At 33.3% G+C, this 21,529-nt stretch overlaps 1 protein-coding gene across 8 annotated transcripts in view; it reads right to left on the bottom strand.

The window, feature by feature from the left end:
* Positions 1-21,529, bottom strand: part of LOC106869469 (endophilin-B1) — a 169,922-nt gene that overhangs the window by 35,439 nt on the left and 112,954 nt on the right. For 2 of the 8 annotated variants that reach the window (XM_089347792.1, XM_052965627.2), the window contains 3 exons: positions 15,290-15,307; positions 11,616-11,705; positions 8,607-8,627 (listed from right to left, as the gene is read on the bottom strand). In XM_089347792.1, coding sequence (XP_089203918.1) covers positions 8,607-8,627; positions 11,616-11,705; positions 15,290-15,307 — 129 coding nt within the window. The remainder of the gene's footprint in view (positions 1-8,606; positions 8,628-11,615; positions 11,706-15,289; positions 15,308-21,529) is intronic. The other 6 variants (XM_089347794.1, XM_052965629.2, XM_089347793.1 and 3 more) reach the window with 3 other exon arrangements.

Raw genomic sequence — 21,529 nt, 5'->3', positions numbered from 1 at the left:
CAAAACATTAAGCGTTAAGTAGGTGTAAATAAAATGTGTTCATCTTTCAATGAATGCTTTGTATGTAATGAAGTGGAGAGAAACTCTTAGAAGTTAAGGACTGAAACACTTGCCTAAAGGAAAGATCTGCTGTTCTGCTCTCTAGAGAGTTTCATACCACTTCATTACCTTCAACACTTTCATTGAAAGACAAACACTTTATTTACCCCAACTTCACTCCTGTTTGGACCTTTAACAATTGGTTCACAAAACTGGGCTGAAGAAAAGGTTCTATTTATTTTTAATTTTAAAAATAGGTGATTTGACATCAATTAAAATGGACATAGATTATATCTGGAGTTACTAATAAGGAAGGTACTCTTTTACTCCTCATAGGATACGTTAGTTGACGATGCCCAAATTTACTGTTAAATTTTAAAATTCTAATTTTAATTCATCATCATTTAAAGTCCTTGTTTGAATGCTGGCAAGAATTAGCTGGTTTGACAGGATCTGATGGGTCCAAAAGCATTATTGTGTTCCCTGTCTACTTTGGGACGTTTTTTTATGGCTGGATGTTCTTCCTAACGTCAACCACTTTATTGTGTGTAACGGGTGTTTTTACACTGACACTGACACTAGTGAGATTGCCATGCAGCTTGCAAGGCTATGAACCCTGAGAGAGGTGGCTTTATCCTAAGAGGTGAGGAGTTCAAGTATAAGAGAAGGGACCAGAGCAGAACAGGCTGTTTTGCTGTTAAAAGGGCTATTCCCATTTTAGAAGAGAGGATGGAGAGTGATCAGGGTGGAGGGAGACGGGATGAAAAAAAGCAGAGATGAGATGAAAAAACCCGTAATGAGGCATCTGTGGATCCTCAACATATAAGACCAATGCTGGTGGCAAGTAAAAAGAACCATTTGAGCGTTTCCAGCTTCGCTTTACTGGCACTCGTGCCGGTGGTATGTGAACAAAACATTGGACTGACTCCTGTACAGGTGGCATGTAAAAAAACACCATATGAGCATGGCCATTGCCAGTACACCAGACTGGCTCTTGTGCTGGTGGTATGTAAAAAGCACCCACTACACTCTCAGAGTGGTTGGCGTTAGGAAGGGCATCCAGCTGTAGAAACTCTGCCAGATCAGATTGGAGCCTGGTGTAGCCATCTGGTTCACTAGTACTCAGTCAAACCGTCCAACCCATGCTAGCATGGAAAACGAATGTTAAATGATGGTGATGATGATGATGAGAACTGAAGGAAGTGGGAGGGGGGGGCAGAAGAACAGGGATGTGTGGGTGGAGGTTGCAAAAGTGCATGGGAGAATAAGAAATAGAGAATGAGTGAGATTGGGAATATATTGAAGAGCAAGTGCTGAGTAGATGATATGTAATGGAGGACAGGAAGAGTAGAGGATATCTTTAGAGATTGGGTAGGGATGAGGGAAGATGTAGTGAAAGGTGAGTAATGAGTTTTGTAAGTACTAACTTGTTTAAAAGGACATGGTAGAGAAAGGCGAACTGATTAAGAATACAAAACAAGCCTTAAAGATGTTGAATGTAGGGCCATTCAGATCTGTGAGATTTGTAATGATGCAACAGCCTATAAATGGAAATAGATAACCTTCCTACCCAAGAACAAGCTAAAGTGCTAAATAAACATAAGTAAACATCTAAGTTTTCAAAATGTTATGAAAGAGAAAAACTATATCTTATAATGAGAAGAACTGTTTGATAGAGTTAAACCATAAGATGTGAAAACACGAGCATTAAGAATAATATTATTGAAACATTAAATTCAACAACTTACAACAATAAACTCAGAACATCAAAATATCTAAGTCTGTGACAAAAGTCCACAGAAAGAAAGGAGATAAATTAGAAACTTCAGAACTTTGAGGATGATCCATTTCTACTGAATAGCAAAATCAAAAAAAAAAAAAAAAAAAAAAAAAAAAAGAGAAATTCTAGGTTACAAACAAATTATTCATAATTGATAATAGTCAACTTAGAAAGGCAAAAAAACACACCCCAAGTCTATAAGAAGGCTAATAATTTTTAAACTTTTGTGTTTTTATGTATTGCAGGGGCCGATAATCAATGCTCAGTTCTACAGAAGTTTGATCTAACTTAAATCATGAAATTATAGTCCTGCTCATTCATTAAGTATACACTCCAATGTAACAAAGAGGTAAGAAGAAAATATTTGGCATATAAACTAAATATAATTATTAAAAACACATCCATCATATTTTGATTCATACAAAAGTGTTTTGAAAAGAGATTTTTTTCCCTTGGATTCCCTCATTCACCAACCCATAACCAACCTGTTTCCCAGTTTCAAAGCATTTTTTGTCCGTTTTTCACTAATTACTTCTCAAAATATGATATTTATCATCATCTACTTTCCATGCTGGCATGGGTTGGATAGTTTAACTGAAAACTGGTAAGCTGGAGAGCTGCACCAGGCTCCAATCTGATCTGGCAAGGTTTCTACAGCTGGATGCCCTTCTTAAACCCAACCACTCCAAGAGTGCAGTGGGTGCTTTTTACGTGCCATTGACACAGGTGCCAGTCATGTAACACTGGCATTGGCCACAACCACTTGGCTTGACAGGTCTTCTCAAGTACAGTATATCATCAAGGGTCTTGGTTCACTTGTTACTGTCTCTGTGAGGCTCAAAATTTGAAGGATGCTTTTTATGTGCCACCAACATGGGTACCAGTTATGTGACACTGGCATTGGCCATAACTACGATTTCACATGGGTCTTCTCAAGCATAGCATATTTCTTAATGTCTGAAGGGAGTTTATGTGTCACTGGCACAGGCGTCAGTTATGCGACACTGGTATCAGCCATGACTACAATTTCACTTGGCTACACAGGTCTTCTCAAGTGCGGCATATTGCCGAATGTTCAAAGGGCACTTTTTATGTGCCACCAACACAGGTGCCAGTTACACAACACTGGCATTGGCCATGACTGCAATTTCACTAGGCTTGGTGGGTCTTCTCAAGCATGGCATATCACCCAACGTTAGAAGGGTGCTTTTTACATGCCACCAGCATGGGTATCAGTTATGTGACACTGGAATCGGCCATGGCTGTGATTTCACTTGGCTTGATGGGTCTGCTCAAGCAATGGCTTATCGCTAAAGGAGTCAGTCACTTGTCATAGCCTCTGTGAAACATGTTTATTGAATGAATGTTGATTCTTTGAGCTACCCTACATCATTATTCTTATTTTATATTTGCTTTCCATGGTACAACAGGACCCACCAGGCTGGAGGATTACATCTTACTCCAATGCTTCAGTTTTGACAAGGTTTCTATGACTGGATATCCTTCCTATTATAAATCATTTTACAGAGTGCACTGGGTGCCTATTTTGTGGCATCGTACATATCTCTGATACTACAATACCTTTTGATTTGGTCTTATCATATGCATTAACTGCCCGAGGGTCAGAAATACATTCAAATACTAATTTGTCATATGAGTAAAGAATGATGTTTTGATGATTCACATTAAGAATAATAAAAGTAGATATCATAATATATATATAATGCTATCTTGTAAAAACTTACTAATGATATCCCATGAAAAAACTTATTAAAAGATAAAACTTTGACATTATTATTTATAATCAGACAAATCATGCCCTTCAGTAATCACCCTTTTTTCCCCCAGGTTGATTCAAATTTGATTGACATAAGCTTAACTCTCTTCAGATAATTAATTAAAAAAAAATTAAATATAACAAAATTGAAATAAACGAATAACTCAACCCATTCCCCACAGAACTGCAAACATAAATTACATCATGCGAACAAAAGCTTTGTTATGACGTAAAGAACCAAAAACTAGAAATCACTAGTAATAAAAAAAAAGAAAAAAAAAAAAAGAACACAGCTTAAAAATCTGCATGCAATCTATAGGATATAATGACATTATATATAATATATATATCATTAATAACCTTCTTAATACTGAGTTTTGTTTGCAACATGCCTTGAAATTGGTGAAGGGGGGTAAAATTTACATGTTATAAATTAAACAAAAGCAATTTCTCTCTAATGGGATAATACTATTAAAAAAAAATAGTTTTTCAGTTTTAGATATAAATTATTATAAGGTGAATTGTTGAATATTCAAGGCCAAATATTCTAAGAGTTGACTTCCATTGCTTTAGTAATTGCTTTATCAACCCAGAAAGGATGACAGGCAAAAGTTCATCTTGGAACTAAGACTATGTAAAAGATATGACTAAGTGCAGTAAAGTATTCAGTTACATTCTCTAGTGTGTTTGCCAATTAGTAATTTTTCAGTGAATTTATAGAAATTAAATTTTAAAACAACTCAAATAACTCATTAGAAATGAGTAAAAATAATTAAAGAAATTTTTTTTTCGAAACAAAATATTCTTGAAATTAATTTCTTTCTAAGCAAATTAAATACTTAATTCATTTAACTAATTTGAGAAAGTGCATCTATTAATGAACAAAGAGTTGAGTTAATGAATATCGTATCCTACCACTGAGACCATACAGTGAGCAAGTCTAATATTTAACTTCCTTTCTCAGGACTCAGTCTACTTAGCTGTAAACAGCTACACGTAAGTATAAGAAGTCTCCTCATGTGAAACAGTTACAGGATGTAATGTCTATTTGATAAATGTTTACTAAGCCAGCAGAGAGGAGTTCAAGTCTTCTCGCTTTGTTAAACCAATTCCATCATATCTACATGTCCATCACTCCACATATAAAAGTGAACTCAACTTATTCTTATTGATAAAATGAATGATAATATAGGCACAGGAGTGGCTATGTGGTAAGTAGCTTGCTTACCAACCACATGGTCCTGGGCTCAGTCCCATTGTGTGGCACCTTGGGCAAGTGTCTTCTACTATAGCCTCGGGCCGACCAAAGCCATGGGAGTGGATTTGGTAGATGGAAACTGGAAGAAGTCTGTCGTGTGTGTGTGTGTGTGTGTGTGTGTGTGTGTGTGTGTGTGTGTGTGTGTGTGTGTGTCTGTCCCCACCAGCATCGCTTGACAACCGATGCTGGTGTGTTTAGAATAAGTACTAGGCTTCCAAAGAATAAGTCCTGGGGTCGATTTGCTCGACTATAAAGGTGGTGCTTCAGCATGGCCGCAGTCAAATGACTGAAACAAGTAAATGAGTAAAAGATTATACGAAAATAACCAAAAGGGTCATAGAACTTTTTAGACATCTTACCATACTCAAAAACAAAATTTCCTCAACACTGAATTAAATACTCCGTACTTCATTGCAACAAATAAGATTTCTCAGAAGTTTAGGTGTTTGGAAACAGGTTAGCCAAAGTAACAGCATGCCACTGTTAACAGTCAGTTGGCTGGAAGATTATAATATTGGTCATAGCACTGCATGGTATTTGTAACTAAAACACTGAAATCTCAATGAGTTCAACAAGCCATAAACTGGTAACATGTAGGTGCCAAATAAAACAATGTCATTTTTTTTTTTTTTATCCATAAGTTATCTCATGAAAATTTATACACATTAGATATTTATAATTACAAATAAAAATAAGTAAAAAAAGAAATCCCTTTCACAGAATAGATTTTCTCACTGTCCCTTATTTACAAGTTTCTATTTTGATTTATTAGTAAGACAGTATAAAACAATGGCCTTGTATGACATTCTGTATAAATGACAATACCAATCAATAAAGTTACAGGGTCTTTATATATATATAAATATAGGTTATAAGCGATAGTGGTGTTAATTAGACCCAGAGGTTTCAGGTAATGCTGAGTAAGTGCTATGGATAGACCATAGTTAAGCTCCAACAACAATGGATTTACAAATACAGTATCTTTACATTCACTCTCTATTTCCTATCTTATCTAAACTAACTATTGCTTAACCATCCTCTTACACCATCTCGGATGAAGGTATATAATAAATATCCTGGAAACAGCTGTAAGACCTATTTATAAATGTTCTATATTATACACAGCCTTGGGGGTTTTTTTTATCTCATTATGAAAAGTAAATCCTTATATATATATATATATATATATATATATATATATCATACAGTAAATTTTAAAAAATTGATAAAATTTTTGTCAATTCACTATATGACATATGTGAAACCCTTCTGTATTTGTGTTCAGACTGTAGCAGATCTCCCTTTGGTACCCACTTGTACTTGCATCAGCATCCATGTGGATTGAGCCAGCTTTGACCAATAAGTTCACCACATCCCTCATGAATGCTGAGCACATCTGACCGTTGGCCCTAATGTTCCAGCAGGCAAATGAGTGTTTCTGCCTGCAGCTCAAAAATCAATCCAGCAAATTTGACAAATGCCCTATTGGGAGGGCATTGCATTGGACAGTGCAGACACTGTACTTGTAATTATGATTCATTGTTGAGGTGTAGAGTTTGTATTCAGAGTTTCTGTTGGAATACAAGTTCACATGTGGTCCTCAGTCACAGCCCATCTTGCTGTCAATTGTCAACTGCTGCAGAGGTTTCACCAACCAAGTCGCCACCAACTATCAGAGGAGATGTAGCCTGAGTTTGAAGAGGGGATAGTGCACATGCCAGTAGCTGGAATCCTAACAGGTGCTACTACTCTGGGTCAGAGTAGACCTGAGAACAATAATGGCTAAGACACTCCTCAAAACACTGGAAGTCCCATACCAAGGCCCCACTACCAGATGCAGTTTAAAGTCTTACTTGGGACCAAAAAAAAAAAAAAAATGAAATGTTTCATGAATTTGTGAGCCATTCTTACATGGGCCATGCTAATCCTTTGGTGGTTTATCTCTCATCTATATTGTTAATAAAAATATAGCCTAACATTCAGAGAATTTTTCTACTTATAAACACAACCAAATAGTTTTTACAATAACTAACGAAAGAACCATCCTCTATCACTTCTTCCTTTTAAATTAGGAAAAAACCCTAAAAAATCTCTGTGATTGGAAGATATATATTTTTATATATGAATCATTACAATAACACTAAAACTCAATTCAAAGACTGAAAAGTAATCAACTTAAATGCTTAAAAGCAGCCAATTAAAAGACAAACAATCAAGAAAATAATCATTAGATTATTTTCTTAATTTTTTATATTAGTGATTTTCAACCATTTCTTCAATCTACAGAACACGGAACCAAGTACTAAAACTGTTATGGCCCACCATCAGCTTTTTAAATGTTTTCTATAAAGAAACAAGTATTAAAATGGCTTTAAAAAGAAAAATTAGTGCAGATATTGCACTCTGCCACAAAGGAATAGAAATGCACAAGTGCAGTGCACTAGCACAAATGCATTTGTACAGTGCATTCAAAACAGTTAAACTTTCTAAATACCCTGGCATTTTATTTGACTCACCTCAAAACACACCTATGGACCATATGCAGTATACACAAATGTGCCATGGCCCAGGAGTTTCATTAAAAATTTGTAGATTATAAAAGAAGAAAAAAGGGAATAGATCTATGAAAGTTAACCACTCAGTAAAGAACATTAAAGACCAAATTAAAAAAGGAGATCCAACAAAATTCCTAAGAAGTTAAAATAGCAGAAAACGTTAATACTAGTTTCTAGCTGTTATTTAATTTAGCATCTTTTTCAACTATATATATATATATATATATATATATATATATATATGAAAGAAATATACCTAAGATACAGAAAAGTACAAAGAAGCAAAAGAAACCAGGTTGATTGTGTTCATAACAACACTAATTCTTTGGATGGTAAAACTTTTAAGGAAATTCATTAGTACAGCATTAAGAGTAGTCACAAACGAATTTTAAAAGATTTTGTATTAGGGGAGATAGAAAAAAAAAAAAAAAAGCCCAAAGCAAATAACCCAAATTGCTGGATACATTATTTAGACAACAAATATACATCTGATTCAGTGAGATCAAGAAAATAAATATTCATTTTAAACATGAAAAAAGAAAACTGAATCATAACAAGAATTCTGTGTTTATTGTGGTGAGAGAAAATGTTAATGACAGCTAACTAACTCAAGTGATCAGTGCATAAAAATTAAGAATCAAAGTGAATTGATTGATTATATATATATATACATACATATTTAAATACACACACACACACATAAGAAAGATATCGGAAAAAAACTCCCCAAAACAAAAAAACACAGGTATCTACAATGGTAAACTAAACCATAAGATGTAGGCCCATTGCATTCAGTTTGTGCCAGGGTAAATAAGAAAAACATGTTATAGAACAAAATAAGAAGTTACTTCCTAAAGAGTTGCTTATTTACTCAAGAATTAAAAAAAAATAAGTGACAACTGAATTATATTAAATGTAAATTGCACTATACTAATTAAAGTTGGCAGCACCAACAGACAGCAAACAACAAAAGGCAAGTGAACAAGGAACACAATGTTTTTTTTTTTAACTTCTAAGACATAGATGGGGCGAAGAAACTGATAAAATAAATATAAATGAAAAAAAAAAAGTTACTTTATGGCAAACAGGCAATAAAAGTGTCACTAAAGCATGACAAAGCAGACACAGAGTAGATCTGTAATCTTTTGATCTACCTAAACTGAACAGTGGGGTTTCTCCAACTAAGGCAATACATACCTGAACTTTACTTCCAGATTCCTAAATTATCATAAATTAACAGCAATGATTATTTATTTACACACTACAGACAATATGTTTTAAATATATTTCATTGAAAGTGACTTCTGAATATGCGAGGGGTACTTTCATTTTTGTGAGATTTTAGCCAAAGGGAGTTGATTGATGTACAGACAGTGGTGTGTAAAGATGGAGTATTTAAAACAGACAGACACATCCACATACACACTCTTACACATATGAGTGTGAGCTTGCACAAATGCACATAAGGTCTTCAAAAAAAAAAAAATATGACAATTGAAAGAAAAGAAGTGACAGCTGTTAAGGAATGGTAGTGAAAAATGTTTGTGTAAATGTATATGTCTGAATACCTCCATATGAACATAAACAAGTGATAAGGTGCAGAGAATGAAACTAATTTCAATTATATCTAAAGGAATATATTTTCTTTTCCTATTTGACTTACAACTATTTAATTTCTTCATATTGGATGGTTCTGAAAAGGTGTATAAAAATTATCACTGCAGGCGTTCTGAATGATATTAACCATCCTAAATGGGCCACCCAACTCTAAAACTGATGAGACCCATTCTACTTCAAGTGAATCTGGAATCTCTTTACCCGCTACCCGTAAAATTATTTCTGGCAATGACAGAATTGAGAAATGTTAAAACATCACATCAACAATTTTCATGGAGAAAAAAAAAACACACACACACACACAAAAAGAGGAAGCAGTATACAGCATATGGACTATAGAAATTAGCTGGGGAGATGTAAACATATTCAAAGTATAAATATATTTTAATCAATGTTTTAAGGCTTCTGCACTATGGCAGTGGTTGAGTTCAGCAACCATAAAGCTTACAGTGTGTTGTGTTTGGTGAGTTTAAAACTTGGGATACCTTTAGACTTGCATCAATATTTACTTCAAATTAAATACTGATACATTTGATTAAAAAGAAACTGAAAAATCTTGGGACCAGCTGCATTCTAATAAATGAGATGAAAATACAAACTAAAACTAACATACCGTAGCTAATAAGGTTTTCATCGAGTTGAGCGATAACTTAGAAATCCATTTTGTAAAGCAAGATAATTTAATACAAGAAACTTGAAAGAAAAAGAAAATTAAATTGAGCAACACCTGACTGAAAATAGCATTGCCTATATATATATATATATATATATATATATATATATATATATGAGTTAAATCATAAAATAAAATTGTAAGTTAAATGCTACTGCACTTGAAAAGAAAGTACTGCTTATTATTACTTATTTGATAATTATGTCTTGTACAATTTGTTTGAAGCATAGAAAAGACTTGTGAAGAAACCTCTGCATATCAATTTTAGTTAACACTGAGCTTGACAAGTATGGAGTGAAGAGCTGCTAGGTAAGAGTATCTTAAAATTAATATTGGCAGCTACTAAAAATGTGACAAAAATTGCAATCCACAGATACAGCGAAATGTGAATTGTGCAAGTCTGAGGGAAAAATGAATAAATGTATACACAGAGAAAAATGAATTCAACACAAACTGATATTATCTGTGAGTGTTAATTCAGAGACAAAATATGATAAGATCTATAAAAAACAAAAAAAAAAACAAAAAAACCCAGAGTAGTCAAAGAATATTTGTCTTAACAGCCTCAATTGAACTTGTGAAACTGTATTTCTGAAGCAAAATAACATCTATTCAACCAGGTTGGTCATGCAACATAACGCACTATAACAGGTGTGTGTATTACTAAAATAACAATTACCAAAAACTTCTTTTTGAGATTACAAACTTGCAGAGTTTGGAAGAAATACTGAATGAGGTAACTCTCTAAAGTAAATGCATTTAAATCAAGTAAATTAAATTAACTTTTCTAAATTAATCATGTGATGTCTTGAGATAAATAAACAACTTTTTAAAAAACTATGTTAAAGAAACAACTTTTTCAGACTTTGTTTCTCGAAGAAAAATAAAGCAATGAATCTCTTAATTGGATATTTAAAATAACTGGAAACCACATTATACAGACAAGATGATATTATCCATTTAAAATGCCAATTATAAACTGTTTAATATAATTTCAAATCACAAAAGGAATTTGAAAATGCTTTCCAATTAGATATTAAATTCACACAACCAGACTTTATTTAACAAAGTGATATGTATTTAAGTATCAACATATTTTAATAACACATTTTCATACATCATAATATTTAGAAATAATGCTTTAAGCGTTTGCCAATGTCACAAAAATAATCCTAACATTCAGCTTTGATTTTTCTTCAAATTTATTTTGATATGTAAATAATATCCATTTCAAAATAATAATTTCCTCTTTAAGATTTAAACAAAGTATGTGATCTTTAGAACCGTAAGCAATTTAGAAATAATATCAAAAACAGTTCAAATGCTTTATATATTCTTCAAAGTAGTAAACTTCCTTTAGTAGAATATTTTAAAATATTTTTATTGAAATTTCTCATTAAAAATATAGAGATTTTTTAATGATTCACGGGAAGAAAAAGGAAATAGTTTTTTGTCGGTGTGTGGTGGTGAGGGTAAATTATGAGAAAACCTCAACTACTGCTCAGAGCTAAAATGATTATCGAACACTATAAATAGCATACGTTTCAAAACATTCATTATTTTGAGTTATTCACAGCTTATGTGAATAACTTTCAGATTTCATACAAAATAGAGAAAACAATGCAATGTGTTGGCTTCTATAGAATTAAGAAACATGCATGTGTGTAAGCGATCTAAACTAAAAACATATATACATGTGTTTAATATTATCTATAAAAAATTTACTAATGATCAGAAATGACTACTATGGAAACAAAAGACCCTGCTCCCAACTGCACACCTCTCTATATGTGGTTAATAATAATTCTAAATAAATAGAAAAGGTAGGGAGATAATGATATAATGATGAGAAGAAAAATCTCAAAATTCTGCTCTATATGAAAAGTAACAAGTACAGGAGAACAGGAGATACATACATGTGTACTGCTAATTCCCTCTAGTAACAGCTTGGTAATTTCAACTTGGCGATCAAATTCAGATTGAGCTACTCTCAAATCAGCTTCTGCCTGCAAAAATTATACAAAAAAAACAAAAAACAAAAAAGGTCACTATTAGTAATGAAACAAACACATTCGTTGTGAAAAATAAAAATAAAACAAAAACTGAATCCATGCACAAAAACATTTTTAAATATCAGCTATTTCATAAAAATGAAAAAAATTAGCACAGCAATATAATCACAGAATTCAAGTAACACAATATAAAAATACAATATTTTCTGCCACCACATTTTGAAATTCATCCATAAGAACTGTCAATGTTCTTTATGTATTTTGTAGATTGATTTTTGATCTAACAGAGCATTTATTAGCTGTTATACATGAGATTAATTTTTATATACTTTTTATGAAATAACCATCTGCAATATACTCTAGTCTTAAAAACACACATGTATGTATTTCTATTACATTCTTTATTGCAAACAAATTCTATTGTAGTATTGTAATTCTAATTATGTTTGAAAATATAAAATATTTTCCAATATTGATTCTTTAAATACTTTTGATTTCATATTTATGTTAGTTAAAATTATAAACATAATTTTAAGCTAAGAACATGAGTTCACTTTGACATAATAATTATATAATTTAACAGGTCGTTTTAAGAAATCAAAGCATTTACAATTAGACTATTATATAGTCATCTGAATTTTTTTTAAAAATTCAACCGAATTAAACACATCAAAAAAAAAAAAATTGGAAACTTGACCAGCAAACCAGTATTTCAGTGCAGATACAAAAGGTGCAAAGACGCAAAAAAAACAAAAAAAAACCATACATTCCCACAGACAAAGCTTCAAAATATTGAGCAAAATAAAAAAAACGCCCACACCAGTTAATAAATAAAAATAATTCAAAACTCAAATATATCTCAAAAACACTTTCAAATTCTTGATTTTAGAAACAAGATAATGTTACTCTTTTCAAGAAATCTTTGTAATACTTATACAATTTGTTTTAGCTAATTATTTTAAACTACTATTTTAACTAAGTTTTATCGCTTATTAAAAGTTTATAGTTGAATATTTTTTAATTTTCTAGCATTGAAGATAACTTAAGTCTTGTTTTCTGAAGGAAGTGATTCATTCAAGCTGACCAATCCTAATTATATTCCTTATAGTGTCTTCTACTATAGCTTTGAGCCAACCAAAGCCTTGTGAGTGGATTTGGTAGATGGAAACTGAAAGAAGCCCACTGTATATAAGTACATCTACATATATGTGCATGTGTGTGTATCTTTGTGTCTGTGTTTGTCCCCCAGCACTGCTTGACAACTGGTGTCACTTTGTTTATGTCCCTATAACAAAGCAGTTTGGCAAATGAGACTGATGGAATAAATACTTGGATTAAAATAATAAGTACTGGGGTTGATTCATTTGACTAAAAACTCTTCAAGGTGATGCCCCAGCATGGCCAAGGTCTAATGACTGAAACAAGTAAAAGGTAAATCTAAAACTCTCAACCCTCAATAATATGGGTGCTAAAGGATTAAGCTTTTGTTTTATCAAGTTATCAAAGTACCTTACATGCTATAGACCTTGGTGCCAAGTATCATCACCATTGCTGCTTTATGTCTTTGGCAATAATCTATGGCTGGATGGCTTTACTGATACTGACCCTTATGTATTGTCAAGGAAGGGGCAGTTTCCAAGAGAGGTTCATTAATCTATTGGTCTTTGTATAGCAAACCATCAAGCTATAAGACAAACAAATGTCACCACTGCCTCAACAGTGTTAATGAAAGAACATACAAGACACACTCACAGATGTATATATATATATATATATATATATATATATGATGGGCTTCCGTACAGTTTCAGTCAACTAAAAATCATTCACAAGGATTTGGTTGACCTGGGAGTATAGTAGAAGATACTCACACCCAGTGCAATGCAGTGGAATCAAAACTGGAACCACATAGTTATGAACTGAATTTCTAAACCACACAGCCATACCTGTACCATTGGCTGACAAACTAAAACTCATGAGCATAGCTTTGTCAATCATTGTTTTCGTTTAAGCTTAGACAAAAGAGGATTATATGTGTTGTTGTTGGCACTCCGTTGGTTACAACGACGAGGGTTCCAGTTGATCCGATCAACGGAACAGCTTGCTCGTGAAATTAACATGTAAGTGGCTGAACACTCCACAGACACTTGTACCCCTTTATGCAGTTCTCGGGGGAAGATTCAGTGTGACACAGAGTGTGACAAGGCTGGCCCTTTGAAATACAGGTACAACAGAAACAGGAAGAAAGAGTGAGAGAAAGTTGCGGTGAAAGAGTACAGCTGGGTTCGCCATCATCCCCTGCCGGAGCCTCATGGAGCTTTAGGTATTTTCGTTCAATAAACACTCACAATGCCCGGTCTGGGAATTGAAACTGCAATCCTACGACCGCGAGTCCGCTGCCCTAACCACTGGGCCATTGCGCCTCCATGAGGATTATATAGTGATTGGGAAATATAGAAAGAAGAAAAATCCAACCACCAATGATTTTACTGAGACTCAAAACCAAATATAAAAATGAGAAGCAAGCACTGTATCCCCAACTTAAATGAAAATGACTGCAGCAGAAAAACAAAACAAAACAAAACAAAAAATTCCTAACTTAAAAGAACATGCAGACAATAATAGTGAATACCAAAAGATAATGAATGCAAAGCTTGTGTGATTTCATTTGTACTAGAATAAAATTTGCTGGCACATGAGTTTTGTCATATATACGCTAATTTGATTAGTTGATATAAAATTATGGAGGATTATCACAAGCTACTTAGTTTGGGCTTGAACATAAAATTTTAGTTTAGACATTCTTTTAATTCCGGGTTTTTTAATTAAGGAAAAAAAAGAAAATATTTGTTTCTAACTTAAGTACAAAGCAAGAAATTTGGGGAGGAAGGAATGGTTAAATTATAATGATCCCAGTATTTTATTGTTATTTCTAGCCAACCTAAGGAAGGTCTGAGCTTAGAATGCACGAAATGCTATGAAGGGAATTTTATTAGAGATTAATGTGATGAGAAATTTAAGTAGTTAGGCTCCAAGTACAAAATTTCAGGGTTAAGAGATTTTGTAAATGAAAATTTTAACTACAAAACTAAACTTGATAAATGAAGGAGATTTATAATTAAATGTCTACAGTTGTTGAAAGCTATTTACAGGGTCAATTTCATTTCAAACCTAATAAATAATTACAAAAATATGTTAATTAGTTTATTTAATGAAATCATTTGATTTTTTTTTTTTTTTTTGATTTTGTGCTTTTTATAGCAAAAATGGTAATCATTTTCAAAAGTATTTTATATTTGAAATCTAGAAATCAACGAAAGAAGAAAGAAACAGAAAGAAACTGAATAGTAATTGAAAATTGGCCATGCATTTTCATGAAATAGCCCATAACTTAAGAATTTAAACAGTTATGATAAAGCCAAATGTAAATTACTATAATGAAAAAAAATAATAATATGAGAAAAAATACAACTTTTAAACAACATAAACAACGGTAGCATCAACGACTATAGAATATCAAACACCAATTGAAAACCATCACCATTTACATATGGTCTGTCAGATTGTTTAAAACTTACTTTAGCAACAGCATCATCCTGATAAGAAGAGCATAAAAAGAAGGGAAAATTCAAATTAGCATGAAAGGATATTTTCATTCATAAACATTTATATATACCCATTTTATATATATTTTTTTTGATTATATAGTTGTACATTTTTGATATTCTAGAATATGAATGAATAATATGAATTATGAAACTGAAGATGGCTCACACAAGCATGGTTATTAAAAGTACCATCGAAGGCAGTATTGCTTTTGATAATCTTAAAGTTTTATAAACAGAAAAACTAACAATGAGGAATATGATAATGTAAGAGATGACAGAGATATTAATCTGAAATCTTTTCAATAATAGACATTTTTAGAAAGAATATATTTTTTTACATGTTTATAAGATTTTTTTTGTTTTGCTATCAACATCATTTTTAAAAATGGAATATATTTTTGATAATTAATCTACGTTATCTTTTGATCTGATAGTCATCTTATTACTGGATATATGTATATGTATGTATGTGTATAAATATATATATATATGTATGTGTGTATATATATATATATATGTGTGTGTGTGTATGCATGCGTGTGTGTGTGTGTGTGTGTGTGTGTGTGTGTGTGTGTGTGTGTGTGTGTGTGTGTGTGTGTGTGTGTGTGTGTGTGTGTGTATATATATATATATATATGTATATATACACACACACACACATATGAAATTGAAAGAGGAACCTTTGTGTCTAAACTAAGATCAGTAAAGCATGTGTGTATAGTACATATCTTCATTGGAACTGAACATTTAAAGAGCTTGCTAGATTTAGATGGAAATCATCATCATCATCATCATCATCATCAAACGTCTCTTTTCCATGTTGGCATGGGTTAAACAGTTTGACAAGAGCTGGCAAGCTGGAGAGTTGCACCAAGTTCCATAGTCTGTTTTGGTTTGGTTTCTGCAGCTGGATGCTCTTCCTAACACCAACCATTTACAGAGGGTAATGGGTGCTTTTTTACGTGGCACCATCATCAGTGCTTTTTAACCCATCACTTAAATCACAGTAAGCAGGTTATTGCATAACATATTCAGGAGCATTGAACCAGAATTGCATAATTAATTCCAAGCAGACCTTAGTATGGATATTAAATAATATCAATGATTATATTATACGTTTATGTACACACAAATGTAAAATGGCACATGTGATTTAGTCTTGGAAAAGAGTGTTAGAGACTAGTATTAAAAAAAATGCAACAAACTCTGAGTGATGTCAGCAGACTGTCTGACACAAGTGTTTTGTATGTAATTTCCCCTCTTCAGTCACAGATAATACCCTGGACATCTGGAGCTAGCTAGGAAATCATACTGAAATATTGATGTCTGTAGATGATATTTGAATCAAGTGTTTTTAGCAGAGCATATTTAAGGAGAAGTTCTTTAAGGAGAAATTCTCCAAGACGAAATCCCACAATGAATGCCACTCCATGTTTGTGAGTACAAAAACATTACAAATGATGAACAATTGCTATTTTGATCTCTACTGTTTCAAGTACATATACTGTATATATTGAATTAAAGAAGGTACAAAAGTTACTGCATTTAAATGATCTGTATATGATTGCATGATATTAATCAAAATGTCAGAAAACAAGGCATTCTTCTAACCATTATAAAATACCTACAAGATATAGTGAAATATCACTTATTTTGAGAAATCATTCTATTGATCTATTTATCTATAAAGAATCTTACTGTTTAAAGCAGTTGAATACTAATTTGAAATGATAAAGTGAACACTAGTATACTTGATATGATAAACTGGTATATTTTAACTAATTAAAATAATACCCTTAGGGTTGAGAACAATGATTTTTAATTGACGATAATAATTGATGAAAAATGTCAGGAGAGACTCCACTAAGAGTTAATTGAATATGAAATGTAATGAAGAGTAGTCTGATCTTTAGCAGTGCAGTGACATCTTTAGGCAGGTTTTGGTCTTACTAAGCTTCATAAATCAAACAGCTTAATCATGCAGCTTAAAATGTTGAATCCAAAGTCATAGGCACCCTTGTTTTCTTGCTTGCTGTTATTTCATAGAAAGAGTAAAGTAGTGGTATGACCCGAGATAGAGTGCTGAAATAAATGTTCTCAGAATTTAGTTAAGTCCCTTTCAGATCAAATCTTGCCAAGGATGACTGTTTCAGTATTATTAGTGGCAATAAAATTATTGTCTTGTATTATCAATATGCCATAGAAAGAAACTTATAATGTTACTAGTGGCATGAGATACTTTTGGATCAAACACCTTTAGTTTATAAAGGTGATCAGTGTCATAAAGATCAATAAATTAATGCTGCTATACAAGAATAATCAACACTTGCAGAACTAGTGGAAATTCCACAGTTATTTTGTTGGAAGTTCAAAGAAAACTATGAAACAAATTCTTTAAAAAAAAATTTTCTAATTTGCTGCTTTCGATTTCTAAAATGGGGTAAAGTCCACCTAGGTAGCACTGAAGGTGCAGTCTTAGAGATGACATCTTTCATCATCATCAACGTTTAACGTCTGCTTTCCATGCTAGCATGGGTTGGACGATTTGACTGAGGACTGGTGAACCAGATGGCTACACCAGGCTCCAATCTGATTTGGCAGAGTTTCTACAGCTGGATGCCCTTCCTAACGCCAACCACTCCGAGAGTGTAGTGGGTGCTTTTATGTGCCACTGGCACAAAGGCTGGTCAGGCGGTACTGGCAATGGCCATGCTCAAAATGGTGTACTTTATGTGCCACCTGCACAGGAACCAGTCCAGCGGCACTGGCAACAACCTTGCTCAAATGTTTTTTCACGTTCCACCAGCACAAGTGCCAGTAAGGGGACGCTGGTAACGATCACACTCAAATGGTGCTATTTATGTGTCACTGACACAGAAGCCAGACAGCTGCTCTGGCAATGATCATGCTTGAATGGTGCTCTTAGCGCTCCGCTGGTACAGGTGCCATCACGAATATTTCTTTTGTTGTACATTTGTTATTTCTATCTTGAGAGTTATTATTTATTATTCTTAATTGTTATGTCGAGAAATAAACAATATTACTTATGGAAAGAAATTGAAGACATTCTCATCATCTTTATCATCCTTTTACATCCGTCTTCCATGCAGGGATTTGTTATAAGTTGGACAGATTGTCAGAGATGAAGTCAATTCTTTAAAAATTACTGCCATTATACATGACTTGGAAGACTGTGTCCTGCTCATACACTCTGCTTTTACTATGGTTTCTACAGCTGGATGTTCTTCGTGACACAGTGTATTAGGTGCATTTTATCATGCCCTCAATATTACAGAAATTGTCATGTCTTTGGGTAAAGTAAAGGATCCTCTCAGTCCTATTTTGCTGCTGCTGCTAATTTGGAATCAGTTTCCAGAGTGCACTTGGTGTAGTTTATGGCAGCACCAGTTCTACTGAGGTGACTTTGTATCGCACAGAAGATAGAGTCTTCATTACTCCATGTTGTCTCTACTCATTCAAGGCAATGTAGCCGACAGAGGGAAGATAGAGTTGGACGAGAGTGAGAAGGTGAGAGAAGTGATGAACAAACTGAGCAATCAGGATAGAAGAATGGTGGAGGAGAGAGAAAAAAAAAACAGTACAAGAAGTAATGGAAGAAAGGCAGTGATGGTAGCTTCAAATTTACTGGTGGATGTTTGTGTGTGAGAGAGATAGAAAGAAGGAGGGAGGGAGAGAGAGATAGAGAGAGTGAGTGAGTGAGTGAGTGAGTGAGTGAGTGAGTGAGTGAGTGAGAGTGAGTGAGTGAGAGAGAGAGAGAGAGAGGGAAAGAGGGAAAGAGGGAAAGAGATAGAGACAGACGAGCAGGTGATGGATAGTCTCAGAGATGGATGTAGTAAGAACATTGGATGTCAATAAGCGATTTGAGGAACGGAGGGTGATAAATAGCAGCAGAAAAAGGTGATGATGGAGAGTATTGGTTACAAGACACAGCTGATGCAATTATCACACAAGAATCAGAATGTGAATGTGAGAAAGAGAGAGAGAGAGAGAGAGAGAGAGATAGAGAGAGAGAGAGAGAGAAGAGATGGCAAGATTCGTCTTCCATGATGATATGGGTTGGGTGGTTTGACAGGAGCTGTTCCCTTGTCTGCTTTGGGTTTGGTTTCTACAGCTGAATGCTCTTTCTAATGCCAACCACTCTACAGAAAGTACTGGTGCTTTTTACATGGCTCAAGCACCAGTGCTTTTTTTTTTTTTTTGTCGCACCAGAATGGGTGCGTTTTCTGTGGCACCAGCACCAGTACTTTTTCTGAGTGGTACCAGCAACAGATTCCATTTTCAAGTAAATTTTAATAAGAATGCTTTGTCAAAATATTAAGTATATCCGTTAAGAACATTTTAGATTCTAAAATATCTTATTTAACAATAAACAAAACAAAAGAAATTAGAAGCTACAAATTCTATTTAAATTTTCATATTTCTGTTAATGTAGAAGTTGTCATGTATAAAGCATTATATACTTGATAAGTAACATTCATTTCCAGATACACTATTACACAAACAAGTATGGATTTTCAAAATAAATGTTGTTTACAGTCTGGCAATATATGTGTGTGTGTGTGTCTGTGTGGAATGTATTAGGTTATATTTATCATTACAGTGCAACACTTGAAGTAAGTAATGATGAAAATAGCAACTGCAACATACAAGCATATATTTTATAGAAATTTCAAAATGCACATAATTTTCTGTTATCCAGATAAATATTTATATAAAGAAAGGTCAACAAAGTAAATTGACTCAATTTATATTCAAAGTTAACATTAAAAAAAAAAAAAATCTAACAAATTATAAAAAAAAATATGCAGTTTTCTTCTCTTTGAACCATTGTTTCAGATCCAATGTAATCTTACAATAGAATTAGTTGATTGTTTAAGTTTTGGCAAAGTTGTCAGAGACTGAAAATAAAGCATGGATAATATTTGTGCAGTCCAATATAAATGTGAAAGCAAGTTTTGTTCAGTAAGAAACACACATTAATTGTGGATGTTGAAAGTGTTTACTAAGCTATTTGATGTCACTAAACATTCAGCTACAAGGTGGTGATTTAACGGAGAGTGAACTAGTTCTACAAGGGAATATCAGACATTATTAATCATATCATGCACATGCAAGTTTATATGTCACAAAACATTGTTTTGTGGAAGGGAAAAAAAAACAACCCAAAACATGTTCATGTTATGGTTACTGCATTGAAATGAAAGAACAATGTACAGGAAAGAAAAATGTTGTGCAATGAAAAACAATTCACATTGTTTATTAAAGAAAATATCTGATATATGTCAATAAAGAACATTTTTTTTTATAGTTCATAAAACAAAGTGATACACTTAATTTTCTGTTTTGAATTATTGTCAACTATTTATAAATTTTATAAGTAAAGGGAAAACCAGGAACAAATATTTATTAAATTAGATGAATTTAAATTTTAAAAAAAAAAGTTTAAAAACATAAGATTTTCAATGTTAATTCTCTAAATGAAGTATTAACAGTAACTGCACGATAAAGTGTAGTATATTGCCACTTAAGTGTGGCTGACCCCTAGGGGTGGATGTTACTGTTGCTTTTAGCCCCAGGAGGACATCTCCTCCAGCTGGCTTATCGACACACGACTGTGTCCTGTTTGCCAAGGGTAGTTATCCCTCTCACCGCTGCAGATGTTGGTGAGAGGGATAACTACCCTTGGCAAACAGGACACAGTCGTGTGTCGATAAGCCAGCTGGAGGAGATGTCCTCCTGGGGCTAAAAGCAACAGTAACATCCACCCCTAGGGGTCAGCCACACTTAAGTGGCAATATACTACACATAAGATTTTCACTAGCAACAAATAACTTACTTCGTTTCTAAGACCTCTTTAACTAATATAATTTACTTTAAATAGGTTCAATCGCTTGGAGTAGCAAAGATTATATATATGAAATTTCAAACTTAATAATTTTCAGCCTTAGTATGATTCAAACTACTATCAATATGAGCTCTGTCGGTGCTTTCAGATCAGGTTTGGTATATCATGAACCTAAGTTGTTCTATGTTAGAAGAGTAAGGGGCTGGCTAGAAATATTTGCTCATTTTAACTGCTTCAGAAAAATCTGCTAGTAAACCAAATGCCAATCATATGAATATTTGGTGAGGTTGCTATTGTTGGCTTAGGGTTGCAAAGGCTTTCAAACAAAGAAAATGTCTTGTAAC

The sequence above is a fragment of the Octopus bimaculoides genome, chromosome 2 (genome assembly GCF_046866305.1).
Source record: "Octopus bimaculoides isolate indiv1 chromosome 2, ASM4686630v1, whole genome shotgun sequence".
NCBI lineage: Eukaryota > Metazoa > Mollusca > Cephalopoda > Octopoda > Octopodidae > Octopus > Octopus bimaculoides.
Note: the sequence above shows the minus strand (reverse complement) of the source record. Positions and strands in the feature narration are given on the sequence as shown.